At 36.1% G+C, this 25,291-nt stretch overlaps 1 protein-coding gene across 1 annotated transcript in view; it reads right to left on the reverse strand.

Annotated features, from left to right (window-relative positions):
* LOC145284544 (uncharacterized) overlaps window positions 1-18,526 on the reverse strand; it is a 62,782-nt gene extending 44,256 nt beyond the window's left edge. The window contains exon 1 of the mRNA XM_080133449.1: window positions 18,375-18,526. Coding sequence (XP_079989575.1) covers window positions 18,375-18,401 — 27 coding nt within the window. The 5' untranslated portion in view covers window positions 18,402-18,526. The remainder of the gene's footprint in view (window positions 1-18,374) is intronic.
* Window positions 18,527-25,291: the final 6,765 nt, after the last annotated feature.

Genomic DNA, 25,291 nt, shown 5'->3' on the forward strand with positions numbered 1-25,291 from the left:
AGCTCTTGGTGAACCGTCCCCCTAAGTAATCCAATTTACAAAATTTCCACTACTTACGATTACTACGCTATAATCCCATTGACTACTGTACACCCATTAACCCTTATCCTCGAGTGACCTCCCGGCCTTGATAAGTAGTGACTCCTATGTAAAAAAAAAAAAAAATTTTTAAATTCCAAATATTAACTAACATTTTTGAAATTTCAAAATATTTATGTAACTTCTTTTTTTTTGATGTCATATAGACTTACCGTCATTTCTCACTTTCACGTATTTACATTCCTCCCACCACTATTTTTATCATTTTCCTTTTTTTCTCACCATCTAAAACATTCAATTAGAACTGAAATATGTACACGGTAAAAAAGCAAGCAAGATAACAGAGTATCAGTACTAAATATTTAATAATATTCTAGATCTGTTTCTGACCACAGTTCCTGATGATTGTATAACGAATGCTCACAGCCCACTTTGGAACGCTGATCATGCAGTGATAATGGTTAAAATCTCCCTAAACTCTAGAGCCAAAACTGAAGAGCCACTGCTCAAAACAATGAGATATTACAAAAAGGCTGACTGAGAAGCCATCAGGGATCTCAGAGATGCCCCATGAGGAAATATCTTTTCTCTTCCTGCTGAACAGTGCGCAAATGAGACCACTGAATGGTTCAAAACGGCAATTGAAGCACATACTCCCACGCAGAAATTTTATAGCAAGCTCCACTCTCCCCAATGGTTTCCTTCTACTCGTGCAGCTGCCATTATGCAAATGCAGCATGTGTACCACAGATTTAACTGACATAAGTCCAGTTCAAATAGACAGAAGTATATAGAAGCTAGGAGTAACTGTAAGAAAGAAATAGCGACAGCTAAGAGAGAATTTACTGAACCACCAAAAAATGCATCGAAGCACAGAAATTAAGAACCCGTGATTTCTGGAAAATCTCCAACAGCGTAATAAATAATGGGCAATCAACAATTCCCCCACTATCCAACAATCATGAAGTTGTTTGCTCTGCAACTGAGAAGGCTAACATGCTTGCCAGTCGGTTTGCCTCCAACTCTGGATATATAAACACTGGACCCTGTTAACCACTCCCTCCCTGATTTTCCTTTGCGAACAGACATCACACTACGCAATCTGAAAATGACCTCTTCTCGGGTGCATGCTATCATAAAAAATCTTGACACTGCAAAAGCATGTGGACCTGATCTCATCCTGGCTGTGCTATTAAAAAAATGCCCCACCAAAGTAGCTCCAGTTCTCTCCAAACTTGACAACAAATGCCTGAATGAATCTTGCTTTTCTGACTGCTGGAAACTGCACCTGTGGTACCAGTTTTCAAGAATTCCCCATCTGGCATCAATTGGGATGGATGGCTTGCGTCTGGGAGAGGCTCCGTGTTTTTATAAGCTTCTGGGTTTGACCTTTACTCCTGCTCTGAAATGGAACACGTACATCAAGTCTGTTGCCAAGGTCGCTGGAAAGATGGTGGGATCCTACTACCGCTCCAGAAGATATCTCACTACTGATGCAATTCTCTATCTATATAAAAGCCAAGTACGTCCAAGGATGGAATACTGCTGCCATATCTGGGCAGGAGCTGCTAAAAACAGCCTATCCTGCCTTGACAGAGTACAAAATAGACTTTGTGGCTTAGTGGGGGATACCCTTTTCTCTACCCTGCAACCTCTCTCCCACAGAAGAGATGTTGCGAGCCTATCCTTGTTTTATCATTATTTCCATGGCAGGTGCTCGTCTGAACTCCAATCTCTGGTCCCCCCTCGCCAATCTTTCACGAAAAACACCCGTCTAGTTGAATCCACTGTGAAAAGTTTCCCCCCATTCTTTATCTGTGCCTAAATCAAAACGTGGATTCCATGAACAAAGCTTCTTTCTTAGAACTGCACGCCTGTGGAACTCTGTTCCGTCTGCCTGCTTCCCACCGGACTACAACTTGGATGTCTTCAAGTCCAATGTTAACAAATTCCTAATGAACCGCCCCCTTAAGTAAACACTTCATCAAATCTCCACACTAACGTACTGTACTTGCAATAACCCTTATCCTTGAGTGGCTTCCGGGCCTTGATAAGTGGTGACCACCGTGTAAAAAAAAAAAAAATTCTGGCAAAAGAACTGACCCAGTAAATTATCACCCCATTAGCCTCCTCCCACTTTTCACCAACATATTTGAGTCCATAATTAACCAAGCTGTAGTCCATCACCTTACAGATGCTAAACTTCTGACTGACCAACAATATGGATTTAGGCAAGCCCGTTTCACAATAGATATCCTAACTGTAATCTTTGAACATATATACCATTCACTGAACAAGGCAGGGGAAGGTAGAGCGGTAGCTCTAGATATATCTAAGGCTCTTGATAGGGTATGGCATGAAGGTCTTCTCAGAAAAATCAGATCATATGGTATCACTGGACAAATACTCGACATAATTAAATCATTCCTAGATAAGAGAAAAATCCAGGTTGTCCTCGACAGCCGTACATCTAAACAATACGATATAAATGCGGGAGTGCCTCAGGGCTCTATCCTTAGACTTTTATTATTCCTAATATTCATAAATGACCTCCCTGAAAAAATTGTCTCTGAGATGGGTATATATGCTGATGACACCACACTCTATAACAGGCACGACAGGAAAACAAATGCACACATATCTAAGGAAATGGCAGAAACACTAGAGGATGACCTCCAATCTGTAGTAGAATGGGGACAAAAATGGATGATCACATTCAATGCTGCCAAGACTAAACTTGTTTCCTTCAATAATTACAAGAAACCTTTTCTACCACCAATAGCAATGGCCAAAGACTCTTTATCTGAAAGTACTTCTTTTAAACTCCTTGGTCTAACATTAACAGGAAACATGAGTTGGAACAATTACATTAAGAGCATTGCCAAGACCGCTGTGAAGAAGGTAGGCTCTCTCTAGAAAGCTACTAACGCCCGAAAGTATACTGTACCTCTAATAAGGCCACCATTCACCCATGTATGGAGTATTGTTGTCATATTTGGGCTGGTGCATCTGCTACTAGTCTCTCGCTCCTAGACAAGGTTCAAAAGAGAGTCACCAACCTGATAGGTCCTGAACTGTCATCTAAGCTTCAGTCTCTGTCCCATCGACAAAATGTTGCATCCCTCTGCCTTTTCTACAAGTATTTTAATGGTGAATGCTCTGACGAACTGCAAGCACTTGTACCCCCTCAATGCAAATACCCGACAAACCGGACAAGCAGCTAAATTCCACCCCTACACAGTAGAGATCCCTAGATGTAGGAGAGCTTTTTACTCCAGTAGTTTCTTCCCCAGAACTGCTAGACTTTGGAATTCCCTTCTGGGTTCCTGCTTCCCCAACTGTACTGACATGCAGTGTAACGTGAACAGATATCTTACTGCCCAACTCCCTACATAGTACCCCTGTAGCTCAGGTTCCTGATAGTAGCCCCCTACATCAAAGTGGCAATGTGCCTTGTTTGGGGTGAAAATGCACTGAAAAAATGAATAATATATACAGGCCCATCGAGTCACGGATCAAGTAGTAATTCATATTTTAAGCAACACAAGTTAATATAAAAAGAATTCAGTACTTATGCCGAATACGGACTGCGCTGAAATAATAACGTTTAAACACATTCTTAACATGCGGGGGGGGGGGGGGGGGCTTTGTAACTATTCTGTACTTTCACCTAACAATTTAATAAACCAAATGATACCATAAAACTAGAATTTAATTTGAAAATCCTATCAAAAAAATAAAAAAATAAGGTACTTGTTTAGTTTAATTAAGACATTAAAAAATGAAAATATTGAAATAAAAATTATATTGTACGTACCTGTTATGGAATAAAGTTCTCATAAAAAATTTCACTTAATTTGATGAAGTAGTTTTTTGTTTTTTTTCAGATGAAAATCAATTTTTTATGAGATTGATCGTATCCCGTCCATTTTACCTATTTCGTGGATGAGGAGGGGAGGGGCGCTAGGGGAGATAACTCCAATTACCACTTAAAGTTTGTCAAAATTTGATGAGATTATTTTGAAACATGAGCAGAAAAAATACCTAGATAAATATTTTAGTTTTTTTCACTTATTTTACAGAGTTTCTCTTTTTAGTTTTTAAAATCCTTTTTCATTTTGTCCTTTTTTGTTTAAAGGCACCCCTACTCCTCTTCCACGAAATAAGCAAGCTGGCCGTGAGATGATTGATTTCATTAAAATTTGATTTTCCTCTTTAAAATAAAAAAAAAAAAAACTACTTGATCAAATTAAGTCAATTTTTTTTATGATAATTTAATTCCATAACGGGTACGTACAATATATTTTTTCTTTTTATTTAAATATTTTCATTTTTTAACGTCTTGATTAAACTAAACAAGTATGAAAAATAGCTTGGTCTGCCCAAAACTGCAAGCTATTTTATCATTCAATTTTTTAGATTTCGATTTTTGCAGCAGGAAATATGGAGACTTGAAGGTTTGTTTCAAATAAGGACACTGGAACAATATTTTCAAGAGTGGAGGGAGGTTCCAAAAAAGGGAGAGAAAGTGAAATAAGGAGAGAGGAAGTGGTGAACAGAAGTAGGAAAAAAAAAAAAGAAAGAAATTCCTCCCCTCTTACACCTCCAAAATGTGTTATTCAGTTTTTGAGGCAAGAGGAACCGGGAGAGGGGGGGGGGATTCTGATTATCTGATTATTGATTATGAGCCACATTTTCAGATTATCAAAGAAACAAAAAAATTTGACAAAATTACTTGCTCAATTTTTGGTTGTGGGATGACGGAGGGGCACGTCGGCAATTTTCTAGGTATGTTTTTACCGTAAAATTACCATTGACTAGATTTTTTACCCCCTCCCCCTACCTGTAACCTTTTAGGAATTTCAGGCATTTTACGTTAAACTAGCAAACTGACCACCTAAGAATTAATCATGATAAGTTTATCAAGAAATGATAATTAAAAAAAAAATTAGTGTGCAGAAGGCCAGAGAAATAAGTTGGCCGAAATGACATGAAACAACAACTAATAAAGATGAGAATAATGGTCCGCAGTAAATAAATTAATATAAATAATACTCATCTCAATAATGAATTCCAATTAAAAATAATATGTATGTAATTAAATTCTTTTAGAAAAAAAAAAAAAAAAAATCAATAATGAAGATGATCCAATGAAAAATTTCCAGGGTAATATGAACTAGGAGATGGAGGAGAGTTTTAAATTAGGAACTCAGTTTAGGAGCACATTTAGACCAGGATCAAATTCTGTTATGTTTCAGGAACCCATTTTCCCTTTAAAGACGTGGGTGGGAGTATGGTTGGTAGCCTAAAGCATTCTAACAAAAAAATGCTGACAGTGCGGATCATGGTTATTTTGTGCCCTCTTTTTAAGTAGCAAGCTGAATCCTCATTATAAACTAACCTTATGCCTAACCGTGCCGTTATAATAGACAGATAATATTCTATTTTTCAAAAAGAAGTTTAATACTATGTCCATTTATCGCCGAAAATGGAGACGCCATTTTTTTCAGGCATCTGTCATCAGAATCCGGAGAAATTAGTATTTTAAACTATGACTGAAGCATGAAATAAATGGGAAAACAAACTAGATAATGATTACTTCCAAAAAGAACTAATTACTACATGCCCCAGTGTAGTATAACCCCCCTCCTCCACCAAACTCTCCATGTTAAGAACAGCTGTTTCAGGCGCCCCTATCATTCCAAAGAACTAGCTGTGTAAGCATTTTGCAATATTTTTCAATAATTATTTTAAAAAAAAATTCTTTACAATCAATTTTTATTTAAAATTAAGAAATTATTTTCTAAAATATTTTGTTTATATATGTTTACATTTTGTTTTTAAGTAAAATTAAGAAATTAATTTAAAAAATATTGTTTATATCCATCTTCATTCAAAAGAGTTACTTTTCAGTAACTTCACCGGTTGTTAACCTAAATTTTCTGAATGTCATAAGGAGGCTCGTCTGCCGGACCTATTTATCTAAGCTTCACCGATTTTTGTTATGATTTTATGTTTTTTTTTTTTCAGAGTTTATGTAATTATTAACAGGAAAATTGGTGAAAGTCAAAATGGAATCCGCGCTATTTTTAAATATTATTTTCAAGTTTAATTAAAGTTTTACGATACCCTTTTTTCTTATTGTTTTTGTATTCTTTTGCTATTTTTATTTTTTATTTTTTGGGGGCCGGATATAACAAATAAACAAAATGAAAGCAAAGCAGAGCAAAACAAAAATAATTTGGTGCTTATGCACTTATGTTACCGTTATTTCTTTTTTTAATGGTTTAAGTGCCTCGCCCAATGTTCGAAGAGTTTCTAATTGTTTTTTAAAGGAAAATTGGTGAAAGTCAAAATTAGCACTTGTGGCGATAAACAAAAAGCTTCAGTGTGTACGTACCTCTCATGGAATGTCGTAGATCGAAACAGTGAAATGTTATTTGGTACAAGTGCATTTATTGATCCGCACTATTTTTAAATAGTACTTTCAAGTTTAATTAAAGTTTTACAATACCTGTTCTTATTAAATTGTTAGGTGAAAGTACCCTCACTATTTTAAAATAGTATTTGCAAGTTTAATTAAAGTTTTATGATAGCTGTTTTTATTAAATTGTTAGGTGAAAGTACAGAATAGGTACACAACACCCTCCCGTCCCCATATTAATAATGGCTTTCTAAATAATGTCATTATTTCAGCACGGCTCAATAAGTGTATGAGTATCTTTTATTTTCTTGAATAAAATAAAAACTACTTAACGAGAACACTGTTTTTGTTTTAATAATTATTTTTTATTCAAAAATAAAAATTTCAATTGTTCAAAATGTTTTTTTCCCAAAGCTTATTGGGATTTTTTTTTTTAATTACCATATTTTTCATGCACATGTTCTAAAAATGTTTAAAAATTATCTAATATTTTTTCACCTTTCATGTTATATGTCTCTCTATAAATGGCCTCATCGACATGATCCCGATATGTATTTCAGTCTTCTTTTAATATGAGACAAGTAGGCTTCAAACACACGTAGGTGCAAACACCAATAAGCGGATCCACAAAATTTTGTGAATGGTTTACAGTCCAGTGAACATAATTAAACTTGAAAATAATATTTAAAAGTAGCGCGGATTCCATTTTGACTTTCACCAATTTTCCTGTTAATAATTATATAAACTAAATAAAAAATATACCCCCACCATGAAAAAAAAACAAAAACAAAACAAAAAAACAAAAAAAAAACAGATAAAATCATAACAAAAATCATGCGCAAATTTCAAGCCAAAATAAATTTAAAAAAAAAACAAAAAAAACTCGGTCACATATGCAAAAATTCTTTCCTTGTAAAAATAATAACTTCTCTCTCAGTCGAACAACATACAAAATCCGATGTGTATTTCGCTACAGGGGTAGCATTGTTGCACACCGCCCTTTTTCTTTATCTTTTTTAATATATAAAATAACTCCTGAAATTGATTGTAATTAATTTCATGGTGCATGTTTAATTCATGGTTAAAATATTTGTTTTTACTTTTATCTTCAATGAAAGAAATTTTATGAAAAAAATCAAATCGTTTTCGAAATTCCATTAATTGTATTTCCAATTTTTCGCTGTACCACAATTTTTGCTACACAAAAACTTTTGATTATATAATGGTATATTTCAAAACAACAATTCCATGGGAATCAGAATCGTACCTAGTATCGGAATCGTTAATCAACATTTTTCTGGAATCGGAAAAAATTTAGGAATCGTCCCAACACTAGTTCTATCCCAACTATCATCAATGGACCTGCGGTAATCTTGTCAGCATCGGACAAAGCCAAATTCTTTGCCAAAAGCTTTGCAGCTAATTCTACCCTATGTGATCAGGGCCGCCAACCACCTGTATTTCCTCCTGTGTCTGAAAACATGTTAAACGATTTACAAATATCAGTGCATGATGTTGCCGAGCTTATCAAAAACCTTGATTCCAGTAAAGCAGCTGGCCCTGATGGCATTCCTATTATAGTGCTAAAAAAGTTTCAACCAGAACTAGCCCCTACACTTACAAAGCTATTTAAGTGCTGTCTTAAGGAGAAATGTTTCCCAACACCCTGGAAAACCATACCAGTATGTCTCACATTTAAAAATTCAGGTAATCGCTCATCTCCCTCTCAATACAGACCAATTAGTCTCCTGTGTCATGAGTAAGTTGCTGGAATCTGTGTTAAATAAAGAAGTAGTCAACCACCTCAGCAAAAATAACCTCCTTAGTGATATTCAATATGGTTTCCGTTCTGCTAGATTTACAGCAGATGTGCTAATGGTTATATCTCACAGTATCAGTGAATCTCTTGATGGAGGCTTTTGATAAGGTACAGGCCTTTGATAAGGTATAGCATAAAGGTCTACTCCACAAAATCTCCAGCTATTAAATCATTTCTTTCTTATAGGTTGATGGGCAGAAATCAGAAGCTCACAGTATTAATGCTGGAGTCCCTCAGGGGTCCATCCTGGGCCCAACTCTACATCAATGATCTTCCAAATAACATCCTAAAATCATTTGTGGACATTTATGCTAATGACACTACCATGGCAACACTTCAAAGGCTGTAAACGACCAAGTATCTTGATCATGTGGTGCAATGGAGAAAGAGATGGCCTGTTAATTTTAATGCATCTAAAACCAAGCTTCTACCTTTACATCATCAACACTCTGATCCCCATCTAGCATCAATCAAAATGAATGGCTCATCTTGAGGAGGCTTCATGTTTTGACAAACTTCTAGGTCTGACCTTTACTCCTGGTCTGAAATGGAACATGTACATCAAATCTGTTGGCAGGGCTACTAGGAAAATGGTAGGATCGTTCTACTGCTCCAGTAGATATCTCACTGCTGACGCAATTCTCTACCTGTATACATTCAAGGATGGAGTACTCTTGCCACATCTGGGCAGGGGCTGCCAGAGGCAATTTATCCTGCCTTGACAAAGTGCATAATAAACTTTGTAGACTAGTGGGGGGTGCTCTTTTCTTTTCCCTTGCAACCTCTTTCTCACAGAAGAGACGTTGCAAGCCTGTCTCTGCTTTATCGCTATTTTCATGGCAAGTGCTCATCTGAGCTCCAATCTATGGTCCCTCGTCCTGACTTTCACGAAAAACACTTGTCTAGTTGAACCCACTATCAATAATTTCCTCTACTCTTTATCTGTGCCTAAACCTAAACATAGATTCCATGAACAAAGTTTCTTTCTTAGAACTGCATGTCTGAGGAACTCTGTTCTGTTTTCCTGCTTTCAAACTGACTACAATATGGTCGTCTTCAAGTCCAATGTGTCTTGATGAGCCGCTAGGTGTATCAGAATTTTTGGGGAATTTTTGACACCCCCAACAGAAAACTGCGAATAAAATATAAAAAACTCGTAATTTATCTTTGTAAAGTGGGTTGTTTATTTTCTGTATGGAATATACTTCCAAAATAAACTATTAAAGTTGTTTAAAAATATAATAGAAATATTATTTTTTATTTAAAAAAAAAAACAGCATTTAAAATTGCCGGTACACGTTCAACCAGCCATTTTTTTAACTATGAAATCAACTGAATTTTATGAGTGAAATTTTTTTCAATTTTTAAACTTTAAAAATCTATCAAAATTTTTCTATTGGTTCACACTTTTTTTTACAATATTTTCAGGGTCAATGTGAAATTTTATGCTCTTTCCAATAAACCAAATATAATATTTTAGAGAAACGTTTTTAAATTCACCCCACCCCATTTTGAAATGTCTATTAAAATTTAATTAATTTACTCACCAAAGTTTTATTTTATTACATTTTTTTTTTATAACATTTTCACCCCAAACAAGGCATATTGCCACTTTGTTGTAGGGGGTTATTATCAGGGACATGGGCATCAGGGGTACTGTGTAGGGAGTTGAGCAGCAAGATGTCGGTTCATGTTGCACTTGAACTTCTGCAGGTCAGTACAGTTGGGGAAGCAGGGTCCCGGCAGGGAATTCCAAAGTCTAGCTGTCCTGGGGAAGAAACTACTGGAGTTGAAGGCTCTCTTACATCTAGGGATCTCTACTGTGAAGGGGTGGAATTTAGCTGCTTGCCGGATTTGTCAGAGGTATTTACGTCGAGAGGGTACAAGTGCTTGCAGTTCGTCAGAGCATTCACTGTTCAAATACTTGTAGAAAAGACAGAGGGATGCAACATTTCGTAGATGGGGCAGGGGCTGAAGTTTAGATGACAGTTCAGGACCTATCAGACTGACGACTCTCTTTTGAACCTTGTCTAGGAGCGAGAGACTTGTAGCAGATGCACCACTCCAAATATGACAACAATACTCCATACATGGGTGAATGGTGGCCTTATAGAGGTATAAGATACTTTCGGGCATTAGTATCTTTCTAGCATGGTAGAGAGAACATACCTTCTTCGCAACGGTTCTGGCGATACTCACAATGTAATTGTTCCAACTCATGTTTCCTGAGAGCGTTAGGCCGAGGAGTTTAAAGGATGTACTTTCAGATAAAGAGTCATTGGCCATTGCTATTGGTGGTAGAGAAGGTTTCTTGTAATTATTGAAGGAAACAAGTTTAGTCTTGGCAGCATTGAATGTGACCATCCATTTATGTCCCCATTCTACTACAGATCGGAGGTCATCCTCTAGTGCTTCTGCCATTTCCTTAGATATGTGTTCATTTGTTTTCCTGTTGTGTCTGTTATAGAGTGTGGTGTCATCAGTATATATACCCATCTCATAGGCAATTTTGTCAGGGAGGTCATTTATGAATATTAGGAATAACAGACGTCCCAGCATGGACCCCTGAGGCACTCCTGCATTTATATCGTATTGTTTAGATGTATGACCGTTGAGGACAATTGGATTTTTCTCTTATCTAAGAAGGATTTAATTATGCCAAGTATTCTTCCAGTGATACCATATGATCTGATTTTCCTGAGAAGACCTTCATGCCATACCCTCTCAAAAGCCTTAGATATAACTAGAGCTACCACTCTACCCTGCGCCGCTTTGTCCAGTGACTGGTATATACGTTCTGAGATTACAGTTAGGATGTCTGCTGTGGAACAGGCTTGTCTAAATCCATATTGTTGGTCAGTCAGAAGTTTAGCATCTGTAAGGTGATGGACTACAGCTTGGTTAATTATTGTTTCAAATATTTTGGCGAAAAGTGGGAGGAGGCTAATGGGGCGATAATTTACTGGGTCAGTTCTTTTGCCAGAATTCTTGAAAACTGGTACTACAGAAGCAGTTTTCCAGCAGGCAGGAAAGCAAGATTCATTAAGGTATTTGTTGTAAAGTTTGGAGAGAACTGGAGCTACTTCGGCGGAGCACTTTTTTAATAGAACAGCCGGGGTGAGATCAGGTCCACATGCTTTTGCAGTGTCAAGATTTCTTATGATAGCATGCACCTGAGAAGGGGTGATTTTCAGATCGTCTAGTCTGGCGTCTGTCCACAAAGGAAAGTCAGGGAGGAGGTGGTTAGCAGGGTCCAGTGTAGAGTTGGAGGCAAACCGACTGGCAAGCATGCTAGCCATCTCAGTTGCAGAGCAAACATCTTCATGATTGTTGGATAGTGGAGGGGGGATTGTTGATTGTCCAATATTTACTACACTGTTGTAGATTTTCCAGAAGTCGCGGGTTCCTAATTTCTTTGCTTCGATACATTTTTGGGTGGTTTCAGTAAATTCTCTCTTAGCTGTCACTATATCTTTCTTACAGTTACTTCTGGCTTCTATATACTTCTGCCTGTTTGAACTGGACTTATGTCAGTTAAATCTGCGGTACGCATGCTGCTTTTGCGCGATGGCAGCTTCACAAGTAGAAGTAAACCATTGGGGAGAGTGGGGCTTGCTATAAAATTTCCGTGTGGGAACATGTACTTCAATTGCCGTTTTGAACCATTCAGTGGTCTCATTTGTGCACTGTTCAGCAGGAAGTAAAAAGATATTTTGCATGGGGCGTTTCTAATGAAATCCCTGATGGTTTCCCAGTCAGCCTTTCTATAATATCTCGTTGTTTTGAGCAGTGGCTCTTTAGTTTTGGCTCTAAAGTTTAGGGCTATTTCAACTATTACCACTGCATGATCAGCGTTCCCAAGTGGGCTGTCGGCATTTGTTATACAATCATCGAGAACTGTGGTCAGAAACAGATCTAGAAGTGATGTGTGTTGTTAACGGGTTGGAAACGTAACCATCTGTGATAGGGAATGAGATATAGAGAAGTTATATGTAGTCATACGAGCTGCGTCTCTGTGAGTAGAAAATCCAAGCCAGTTGCTGTGGTGGACATTGAAGTCACCAAACACATGCACTTGTGCACTAGTGTTGAGGGAAAGTGCTGTATCTATGCTGTCAGAGACTTTGTTTATTAGGGTACAGTCCTGGGTCAAGGGAGAGCGGTAGAGAAAATAAAAGTAGCTCATATTATGTTGCATGTTAAGTGTAAAGCACATAAAGGCTTGATCGTTCGATTCTAGTTTAGTTTCTCTAGTCAAGGGGAGGGTGTTCCGAATATATACTCCAAGCCCGTGCATATGTCTGTCAGAGTCCTTACGGCAGAGTGGGAGATATCCAAACATGTTAAAGTAGTTAGAGGGGATGGAGGAGTGTAGGTTAGTCTCACTTAGTGCTAAGATATTCGGGGTGTTTGTTAGGAGAAATGCTTTGACATCATTTAAATTAGTTCTAAGCCCACAGATGTTCATAAATGCAAAACTCAAGGGAGAAGGCAGGTTGGTTTTGTTTGAGTTTGGGCCTGGTTTTAGCGTAATTTTTTTATTGTATTGTCATTTTTTTTTTAAAGAGTTTCAATTTTGGTAAGGGATGCTGAACAAGTGGTTATGCAGAATACCAGACATGCAACACAAGCAGACTATCAGTTGTCCTGCCATCTACTAGGATTGTGGCCTCGGGATAGCCCACCGGGGATGAGTGCAGGGTCCCTTTCCATGCGCGACATGGCACTACAAACAACCCAATATTATACAAATGTTGTTGGAGCAGTCGCTCTAATCGCTACGAAAGAGTTAGGGCTCCTGTATTACCAGTCGGGAACAGCAGCCAGGAACTGTCTATCCGGTACCCTCAACCCATCAGACGATGGTCAACCCAATCTACTTTCACTGGCATTATGGCATTCAAGCACTCTCAAGTGCCCAGTTTAGGGGATGGAATGTGTCGGGAGTGGGGAAAACGGCATTCATTGCCCTAGTCAGGAAACAAGATCGACTACTGAAGGTCTGTCGACTTCCTGTCATTCGACCCCTATGCCTAGCTAATAGGCAAAGAAGGAGTATGGAAGCTGGACGATAGACAGTGCCTATCTATTCATTAAGCAGTTTAGGTTTGCAGACCAGTAATTTGTTCGAGTCACCAGCTCTAGGAAGGTTGTCATCCAAGACTGGAGAGGCCTTCCTCCCCTTAGGTTTAGCTTCAGAGTTTTCCTTCTCCTAGACGAAGGACCTGGGAAGATCTATGGGTTCATCAGCACCGAGAGGGTTTTCCCTGCGCCTGGGTCCTAATCCAAGTATTTCTGCACCCCCGCATTGGTGGTTGATGTTAACGGATTAGTTTATAAGGATTATATATCAACTGAAAAATTATACTCCTCAAAGTGATTACAGGGCATTGCTATTTCATTGTTTGTTACTGGAGGAGGGCCTGAGTAAGAGTTCATGCAGTGGAAGCAGCTTTATTTGCAAACAGGTCTGTTGGAAGGAATTAACATGGTTTGTTTTTTCCTTTAGTTAAAAAAAGTTTCCTTTTCTTATTTTTATGTTGGCTTAGGAATAGGATAATGCGTTGCAGAATGGTATGGCATTACGAATTAACGAGAAAAAATTGTGCAAGCTCTGCCTATCTTAGATAGCAGGAGGGTTAAGTTGTATATTCAATAGATGCAAGTAACGTCATTTTTGATATGAAGTACATTACAGTACAGGTATAATTGGGAGTAAATTATATGCTATGTCATATACAGTATGTATAGTACAATAAATAGATATATGGGTATATTTCCAGTAGATGCGAATATATGGAGATTGTAGGTATTAAGTAGGTTACCATTTCTAATGAAGATATCTTCAGCTTTCGTTTAAAAATCAGGAAGTTGTATTTTGCATTATAGAGTATCGGTTCAGTTTTTGTATTTAACATTGCTAAGCTAAGGAAGGGACAGCTATTGCTATGTAATATAGATAGTTGTATATCTAAGTACAGACTGTTGTTAGTGAGTATCCACCTGGATAAGAATAAACTAATGTATGCCTGAGGGGTAGAAATGTACAGATGTTTAGTGATCATGACTTCCAATCGGTTAGCATGCGAAGGTTAAGGGCTGAAAGCTAAAGATCCCCATCTAAGCCGGGTGTATTGTATGAGTGTTAGTGGCAGCTTGGGGAGTAGAGCAGATTGTTAGTTTTCAAGAGAGGATTAAACTTACAGAATACAGTTAGGATTAATTATAAGAATTTTGAATGCCAAGTAACGTTTAGTTTGAGAAGAGAAGAAAAAAAAATTTTTTTTTTAAACTTAACATGCAAATCAGACATAGGCAGTCGTCTTGGAGGCAAAGTACATATTGGATATACGTAGCAATCAAGCAAGGGTGCTTGTACCATAATGAGAAAAACTATTAGTATATAGCACATCGGGATTAATTAAATGCAGTCAGTTTGGTCAAGCTCAAAGCATTGTGTATCTATTCAGTAATAGTCCTAGCGACGTAGCTAATGTCACTGTGCATTTTAGTTTCAAATATAATTGAAAGTAAGATTAACTATATTAGATGGTTTGATTGGTTAGCAAGGAAGCAAGCATTTTCAATACAAGCAAGCTTATAGTAATAGTATATATTAAGTATATTACTTAAATAAAGTCCTAACTTCAACCTCACCTTCACCGGCTTTTGTTTTTTTATCGCTAGTTTACTTGAATATAGCATGAGTGAGCAGTGTTTCGCCTGTTCGAATAGTAGCCGATGAGGGGGGGGGGGGTGACGAATCTCTTCTTAAAAGTTTTGCAAGATAGGATAAATAGAGACAAATAAATAAATATACATAAATAAAACAAGAAAAACAAATTTAAACAAGGCAACATGAAATACATTTGATAAGAGTTAAGATGAATTTTAAAATTAGTACTTAACATCTGTTTGACACAATGGTTCGGCGTCCATTTTTCTTCTTTTTTTTTGACCGACTGGAATATTGCCGTGTCTTTCTAGAGTGGAAGAAGATTTCTATTTCCGGATAACTTGTGCACACATGCCTATCTATTTATAGAATAAAAGTCGTTACGTTAAAATGTGTAAATATGTTAATTTTATTTTAATTTTTTTTTTTTTTTTTGTAAATAAAGTCCTAACTTCATCTACTGTAATAGAGAATAATTCCCGGCTTTGTTTTTTATCGCTAGTTTACCTGAATATAGCAGGAGTGAGCAGTGTTTTGCCTGTGTTATATATCACAAATTGAAGATAAAAGATCAATAAATTCTAATTTAAAACAAAAAAAAAGGAGTGTTTTTTGGAAATTTACCTGTAAAGTTCAAAGTGTAAAACCTTTTTTTTTAAAACCATGTTGATTTTTTTTTTTTTTTAAATGAAAGCTCATATCATCAAGTAAATACCGGACGCTGGCGAGAATTTTTTCTATTTCATTCAATGTTTTCTTTTTTTTAGATATTTAGAAAAATAAATTTCACTCGATAAAGTAGAAATAAAATATGATAATCAAAAACTTGTGTACTTCATTAAGAAGTAAAAAAAAAAAATTTCGGTCGACTGGGTTTTTCGTTTAACGGCAAAAACTTATAAGTGAATGTGTGCTTTTTTTCAGCTACGGAGATCCAAAAATACTCATTTTGGTTAACAGCATATGTGCTAACCTAAAAAGAGATATTAATTATGGCGTTTATAGGTCACCGTAAAATAAAATCAGATATTTGTCTCCCTTTATTTAAACAGTCAAAAAATGAGTTCGCGTTTTTTTTTTTTAATCCTTGCTTAAAAAAGTATTTTATTTAAAAAGGACATGGAATATAAGTATAAATATGGATAAACTCTTAACAATGAACAATGAAAGTACACACTGATTAGAATTTTTTATAGGCAAGTGATTTTTTGGAATTTATATATATTTTTTTATAATCGAAGTAAGTAAAATTTCGTTGATTTTCTTTAAATCTTTTTTAAAGAAACCCGATTTTAAAAAACAAATATTGCATAATTTGTTATTAAACTTGTTATTGTTTTTTTTTTTGTTTTTTTTTAAATTTGGTCTTTGTTCCTTTAATTGAGAAAAAAAAATTGGGGTTTGAATTACATTTTTCAAGTAGTTATAAGCTTCGAAAGATAGTAAGTTGATTTATTCAAGTTCATATACGGCATTTTTAATGGCCTATTCTGATACACCTAATGAGCCGTCCCCTTAAGTAATCCAATTTACTAAATATGACTACAACACGTTCCCCTTAACTACTGTACGCTCATTAACCCTTATCCTCGAGTGGCCTCCGGGCCTTGATAAGTGATGACTCCTTTGTAAAAAACAAGTATCCAATACCGACTATTCCTCAAAAGTTTGATTCACTATTAAGATTTGTTGACATTAAAACCAAACTATTTGGGGAATATTCTGTACTGGATACCTTTTTATGTCTAATTTTAGTCGGACAGATTCGCAGCAAGCCGGGGAACTTTGCTCGAAGAAAGACGATGTTTTTTTTAAAGTAACTGAGCTTTCATCGTTCTGCTCATCCTTGTTGACATTCTCCGTCAGCTTATGTGAAAAAAAATTACTTCTGATTAATGCTTACCAGTTTTATAAAAATATGCAAACAAACTTGGCCATTTTATTTTATTTATTTATTTTTAGAATAACAGAATATTTAACAACTGGTAAACATTAACCAGAAAAGACTTTTCCAGGGCATTCATATATTTCAGATCAGATGACGGAGAATGTCAAAGACGGAAGGAACTTGACGAAAGCTAGCAGCTAAAATCATCTAAATATCCTCGAGATGCATATTCCTTCCTAACATGAATACACCAGCTGGCATTCAAATAAGTATTGAAATGTTTAATTATGCTCTTTATAATTGAATAAAAATAAATGTACTCCGAAATAAGAAATGTGAATAATTAATAATAATAATTAATAAAAAATATTAATAATAATTTTCAATTGCTTATCTAGAAAAAATCGTATCTGTCAGCATTAAAAATATATGCAGATTAGCAACGTGAATTATCACGGAAGGTCTACACGGCAACAAAACAAACAAATAGAAGTGATATTTCTAACTATGGAACACCATAATTGTAATAAAGATAATAAATTTACAGAAATCACGAGTTATTAGTTATAGAATTATAAATGTAATCAATTTTTTCAAAGCTTCTTTAAAATGAATAATACGTGTGCGTCTTGAGTTAACAACCCAAGATCTTTAAAATACAATTTTATCTTTATGTTACCTAAACTAGAAGAGAAAAAAAAAAAAAAAAAAAAAAAATGGTAATTTTATAGAATCACTCCCATCTTCAACCTAATCATAACGACTAAAGTTATGTTTTCATGATTCAAAATACGCAAGAAAATGCCGGTTTGGAACCGAGAGTGAGTTTTCTAAAAATACTCCAAAATATAAAGCTGGAAAATTAAAATTGTTCAAGGCTTAACATTTAAAAATAAATAATGTAAATAAAAAAAATATTGTTGATTTTTACGCAAATAATTGAACCTTTTCTTTGTTTAAGAAAAAAAACAGAAAAAAGAAAAAGGTAATTCTACAGAATTTGAACATTTTTTTTTTTTATATAGTAACCAAAGTTTTAAGGGTACTTATGTATGTACTTATGTTAACGTACTGAAAGAATAACATTGTTTAGAAAGCCATTCTTAACATAGGGAGGAGAGAGTGTTTTGTAACTTTTATGTACTTTCATTTAACAATACAACAGGTATCGTAAAACTTGAAAATATCATTAAAAAAAAAAGTGCTGTATAATAAATGCATAAGCACCGTTTTAAGTTTCAATTCAGCAAATATCAGTGTGTTTCGGTTCAAGTGGTTATAGAAGCATATATGTGTGTGTATTATATACATAACAATAATGATTAGTTGATTTTTTTCGAATTCCTTGCATGTTTAACCTCCCATAGTGAAAAAAAACTAATCGTAGAAAGACACATGCTGAGTCAGACGCGATAAAAGAATGTCTATTTATATTAAAACTTGCATAGCGCGCGCCAATCAGCTGGAGAAAAATATAACGATCTGAGAAAAACATATTCAAAATCAGAACAAATTTGATAAAACTTACTCCACAAAAAAAGAGCCGGACGTTCATTCAGAATGATTTCGCTTTGCAAACCATGAGAGGTATGTGCGGTGTGTCAGTGTGTTTTAAGGAATCGGTGTCAACCAAAAAAGTCCCGTTTTAATTTCTATCCGAGCCGGTATTTGGTTTATCTGGAAAACGAATGCCAACGTGAATTTTATTTATCTCGTTTCCATTATCCTGATAAAAGTTTATATTTACTTGCCTCCTATCAAGTATTTTCTTGCATTAGACTTGAAGGAAACCATGCGATCCCCGTTTGGGAAGCAGTCTCGTAGTATTTTGTTCTAAGGATGGGATGTTCTAGAAAAGAAACTTTGTTCATGGAAATTTTGTTTTTGTTAAAGAGATAGAGAAAGGAAAGTTTTTGGCTTTGGTTGAAGCTAGATATGGGACTATGGCAACTATTATTTCTCTGGGTCAAGATGGACCTGAGAATTGAGGCAACTAAGAGGCGCTTTCATGTTCCCTAAACTCTGTCTGGAAATACTGGATTCTTGGACTAAAATGCACGAAACATTACTATTATTGTTTTTGCTTCCCCTTTGCAAAGGCAAAAACAAAAATAACAATTTTTACAAATAATTTTTAACCAGTAATTTTGGAAAAAGGTTTTTTTTATGCTTCAAGTTCTTTATATATTTTAATATTTATTCATGGTTTGGTTTGGTTGTTTTGTTTTATGGCGTATCAACCCTTTTAGGATTATTAAATACTGAATCCAGTCATTTTGGAAAAAGGTTTTAGGCTTCAAATTCTTTATATCTTCAGATATTTATTAATAGGGTTTGGCTGTATTTTTTTTTTGTAAGGGAACATTTTTTTTTTTTACTTTGCAGAACATGATTGAGTTTTGCAAAGAGAAAGGAAAAAAATAACATCGATGTTTGGTTCATTTTAGGTCAGGGATCCAGTATCTTTAGCCAGCCTAAACTGGTAGCACTAGACATCATGAATAGCTGCAGTAATAGTAGTAGTAGTAGTAGTAGTAATAGATGATAATGATAATTATGGGTAGTGTATTTTATACTGACAGCAAAAGTTGCTGCTAGTAGCGATGTCTTGAGGTTTTTATCATTTTCTGTAAATGTAAAAATTACAAATGTTAAACAAAAAATAAACAATTAGGCACAGGGCCAACTCAAAAAAATGGGGTAGGTGGCCTGTAGTCATCCTTGTCACTGTGCCTTTTTACTAAGGGGCATCCTTAGCGAAAGTTCTCACTTGCAACAATCACTCCAGGGGCTGTTCTACTTACTGTTCTCAACTTGAACTGATTTTTTAAAATTATTTTATTTAATAACAGAAAAGATTGATCGTTTTTAATTGACAAATAAACAAATTCAGCAAGAGTTGAAAAAGATTTCATTGGTGGGGGGCACAGACAATCTAAAAAGAAAAAAGTTAGTAAGGCCCTCCCAACCCTCGCTAGATGGCAGACCGCCCACTGTTTCCTGGCTTGATGAAGGCTGAAAACAAAGCAGGTCGATTCCTAAGGGGTTTGAAAAACTAGGTTTGGGACAAAATAAAAGATGGGGAGTTGGGGGGGGGGGGTTCACTCCAAGTTTGGGGAAAAAGAGCCGGGGAAGAGGGAGAACAGGAGGGGGGAAACTTGGAGTTCTCTATCAGGAGAGAAGAGAGAGACCATTTACTCGGCTAGCTAATGGAAACAAGGCTTACCTTACTGGGACTGGGGTCCGGCAAGGCCAGGAAATGCACACATCATGCCTGACTTAGCTCCTCTTTGTATGCACAAGCTTGCTGCCTTACTGCCTCATCCTTTTAAAGCTGTGGGATGTAATCTTTTTTCATCAGTCCTGATCTTGACATTCAATTGGTGTTTGAAGAAAGCAACCAGATCCTGATCTGCTCAAGATTCAACCCTACGCTTCTCATTCAGTCTCGATGTCCACACAGCCATTCTGATTATGGCCAGGATTGTGAGAACTACTGTTTGTTGCTCCCTGTTCCACGGTGGCCTGGCATTGTACATGACTAGTGACACATTCAGCAGGTGAGAATGCTCAGGATCGATGCAAACCATCACCTCGTTGACATATATCCAGTACTGACAGAGTTTGCTGCAATCGAAGAAACCATGCTCCAGTGTTTTTTCTGCTAAGATCCTGCAGCAGGGACACTCGAGTGAACTTACTAGTTTGGCACTGTGTTATATGGCACTGAGGGGCAATGTATTTTGGGACAGTCGCCAGGTCAGGAAAAATTCGGAGTTGTTCATTACTCCCGTGCCTGGCGCCCAACTCCACCAGAGCAGATCTCCTACTCCAACAACCCTAGACACTTGATGAGCAGGTCGTCAACAGCCCTCCTTGACTAATTTCTTATATAGTTGCTATCTCGAAGTGCGCGAAAGGTCACTGGACCTAAGTAGCTTCTAGAGCACAGCTTGGCATCATCTGAAAAACTGCGTGTCACCCCGTGACCTGCTATGTGTCTCGACCATGTGATCGAGAATGAAGTCAAGAAAGGTGGCTTCAACCGTGGGGTCCCACACATATTTTTCCATCAAGGTTTGACTTGGGAGGGCCAGCCTTTCAGCATCACGATAACACTTCAAATTGCGCATTCCTAAGCCTCCCTCACAAGGACGTTGGATACAGACCTGTCTGTGAACCCAATGCCTCTGCTCTTTCTAGAGCAGCTTGGACAGGCAGCAGCGGAGTACCTTTAGGTGTTTCACAGGCAGGGAAAGTATGGCTAGCCGGTAGAGTATGAGAGGAAAGACATGTGGTGCACAGCTTCGCTCTACCCTTCAAGGAGAGTTTCCTTCGCTGCCAAGTGGCGACAACAGCAGTGACCTTTGACTGTCCCTCCAACCAATTCTTTTCTAGCTGGAGACCAGGTTCAGACCACATACCGAGGATCCAAACCGGGCCATCCATCCAGCTGAAAGACGCCAGAAGGTTGGTAACACCTCTCCATGCACCCAACCACAGACTGACCAATTTGCTGCAGTTGATTTTGACTCTGTCACCTTTTTGATGTCTCAAAAGCATGGCATGAAGACGGTGATGTCATTGGTAAATGCAGAGACTCTGGCCGGCATTCTGCCAGGCAAAGTTATTCGATGGAGGTCCAAACTTGCCTGCCCGCTCCTCAGCTTGCGAAGTAGCGGCTTCAAAGCAAGGATATAGAGTAGGGAAGATGTCACCTGATTGGTTAACAAAAAGATATGTGAAGAGAGATGAAGTTATGTTTATTTTCATCATATGTGCCAAAATTACCAAGAAAACAGTTTTGTTACTAGGAATCCTGAGTTGTAAATGGGGCCACAACAAATGTGAATAAACAAATTAATGACAGAAGAAATTTTGTGTAAACCTATTTTCTGCAAACATGAAATAAGAAAAGTTTACTTTAAATTAAAAATACAAAAATTAGGCATGGCCCAAAAATGGCGTAGTTGTTATTTCAAAACAAATTAAAATCTGATAAAATCCATTATTCTTGAGCAACTTTCTTTCCAGAAGGATAAAAGCCTGAATCTTATATGAAAAGCAGAATAATATAAAATTTTTTCTAAGATTTTTAATAGAATTTAAAATTTAAAATTTTCCAAATCCATACAATTAACCGCCATTTTTGTCTTGATCGATAAAATATTGAAATATTTTTTAAAAGGTTTTTGAACCAATTAATTTTTTTTAAATAAGATTTAAGATGATTGGCTATAAGAATCTGCAAAAATATTGTAAGTACCTGAATTTCAAATAATTCAAACTTTTTATATCACTCTATGGATTTTCGTAATGAAATTAAAAAAAAAAAAAAAATTTAATGATAGTTTAAAATAAACTTGTAGCAGCCGAAACTTGCTACAATCATAGGCAGGAGCTAATTCTCACGGCTTGAGATTTGAAATCCGTTTTCTCCCTGGCTTATCCAATCACAAACCAGCTCTCAATCATGTGACCGAGTACATAAAAGGCGAAATCTGAAACTCTTAACTCTTTCTCACTGACTGGCTTCAGCTGGCAGCAGACATTAGCCTGGGGCTTTGGTCCCAGGTCGAACGTGAGAACAAGCTAACATGGCTCTCTTCAAACTCACATTTATTTCCCCGTGCGGTACCCAAACGAACATTCTTTATCATGCTAAAGAACACCGATGCACACACACACCCACTGCAACACTTAAATACACTGAAAACATTGCTCTTTCTTTCTCCTTTAACCAGCTTCCTTTGTCTCGACGACTACTAGCTATAAACACATGTAAATGGAATCATTCTTTCCTTCAACCTGCCGGCATGATATTAAATCTATCTTTACACACAAACACTTCCACCAACTAACCCATTTCTCTCTTGTAAACGCTACTAAGAAAGGTAACAAATAAAGTTGTTTATTACTACAGAATGAAACTCCATTTCATTGTTTCTTATTCTATAAACTACAGAGGCCTGGATAGGACTAAATAAACTTCATTTAGCCATGTATTTTTAACGTTTAATTTGGTGATTAAGTGAAGGGTTTAATTCTTTTTTCATAAGCGATATATATATTTGCCTACATAACCCCAAAAGTTGAGCAATGATGAGGCTGCCCAGTACCAAATGAGTGCCCATTTTGGGAATGCAAGGCATTATATGTGTTGAAAACAACTCCTGCATCTAGTATCACGCTTGGTCCACCATAGGTGAATTAACAAGAAATTGCTGAAAGAAATTATCCTATTTTTTAACAAAATGCGCAGTTATTTAGTGATTTTTTCTTTTTTGGTATCGATTCTTCAAATCATTTCCTTTTTAATGACATATTAGCAATATATTGGACTTACTAACAAATTTATGAAAAATAAAACACATTCAAAATTCGAATTTTCAACCTTAAAATCTGATATGTGCACAGTTGTTTTTTTTTTTGTTTGTTTGTTTTATCTACAGTCCTCATCCTTCCCACAATACAATATATTTTGTTCAGTTTCGGCTGATTATTTTAAGCATATTTATACACACAAATAAAGAAGAGGGGCTTGTAGGGAATATATATATATATATTTATTATGAAAAATAAAAAAATACACCATTATAAAGTTCATACTTCACTTAATAATCGGTGAAAATTTCGTATTGATTGGATAATTACTTGATTTTTGGTAGATTTTTAAAGAGACACTCTGTCAAAAAATACTTACTCCCTCCTTCCGTTTTGGCCGTGCCTATACTACTATTACTAAAAATGTATTCACTTACTAAACCGACACCTTCATGTTCTACCTCAGCTGTTATAGTAGCCAGTGTTAAAGATAGTGATAGGTTCTTCTCATTACTAAAATTGTAAAATAAAAGGTTTAACGATTAACTGCCATTATAGACAATAACTTTATCAATGCTTGTATTGTTAAAACTATGAACCTACCTACTTTTAAATGGAATTCCGTAATTTGCATGGCATCATCTGCTATTTCCCTCAAACTACCTGAGTATTGTAACGAGAACATTACCTTCATCAGCTACGAGTATAAAAACATTGACTTCACAGTAATTTCTGAACGGATAATTTACTTAGAGTGTCCTTCTTAAAAATACACCAGAGTATTACTATTCCTTTTTGGCCGGTCTCAGGATATTCTAAAAATCTGCACTTTAACTATAATCAGTTGTGCTCCCATTAAATTATTCCAAAATTTTCCCCCCGAATTGCAAACCTATTGCTACTAAGTCCCAGAATCGCTGTGATGATGATAATTCATTGAAAAAGAAATTCTACAACTGCTTGAAGATGATATAATTGAGCCGAGTCATTCTCCGTGGTGCACTCAAATTATTGTGACTTCTTCACCAAATAAAAAGAAGCGATTGGTAGTCGATTTCTCGCATACTTATTAACCATTTCATCTTGCTTGATGTATACTTCTTACCATGAATCGAAGATCTTGTAAATCAAATAACCCAATATCGTATTTTCAGCATAATTGACTTCTCTAAAGCATACTACCAGGTTAAAATTTGTCCCAAAGATCGCCCCTATACGGCCTTTCATTTATATAAAAAACCAGAAAGAGCATGACATCAACTTGAAGGCTGCTTCAACATACAACCTCAAAATAAACCGGAAAAAAAAAAAAAATCAAAGTTTTCACTCCATTTTCTTAACCTACTTGAATATAAAATATATGACAGAACTCTTCAACTCGATTCTGGGCATTTGAGACCTCTTCCAACTTAAAATCGTTAAAATGGTGTCTTGGTATGTTTGCCTACTATGCAAAATGGATACGTAATTATTCATCCAAAATTTGTCCGCTGGTTGAAAATAAACAATTTTCAATGCCTCCCATGGTTGTAAACTCTTTTGAAAAACTCAAGAAAGACATTGCTGAATCTTCTGTAAAAGTTATCGATGGTGAATTATTGTTTGCTATTGAAACTAATGCCTCAGAAAAGGTTATTGGACGCACTCTGTAACAAGCTGGGAGACCTGTAGCATTCTTTTCTCGGTCTTAAAACCTTTCTGAAACGCGACGTCATACATATATATATGGAGAGACCTCATTGCTGGCAAACACTTTACTATTATCAGTGAACGTTATATCTTTTATGTTTAAAACCTACTAATCATATAAAAATTAAAAACAACAAAATTAAATGGTAAAAATGGAGTTTCTTCCGTTTTCATATGATATACAGCACCATCCTGGGAATGAAAATGTTGCTGACATACTATACCAAACATGTGGAAGTGCTGCTTCTACCTTGGAAGAACTAAAATTAATTCATAATTCTTTCATACATCCTGGAGTACAATGCTTTCGGCATTTTGTAAGGTCACAAAATATGTTATATTCAATCAATGAGGTCCAATGTGTGACATCCGAATGTACTACTTACACAAAAATAAAACCCCAATTCATTAATTCCCCTAATGATATTCTTA

The sequence above is a fragment of the Euprymna scolopes genome, chromosome 9 (assembly GCF_053919585.1).
Source record: "Euprymna scolopes isolate OS-2025 chromosome 9, ASM5391958v1, whole genome shotgun sequence".
Taxonomy (NCBI): domain Eukaryota; kingdom Metazoa; phylum Mollusca; class Cephalopoda; order Sepiida; family Sepiolidae; genus Euprymna; species Euprymna scolopes.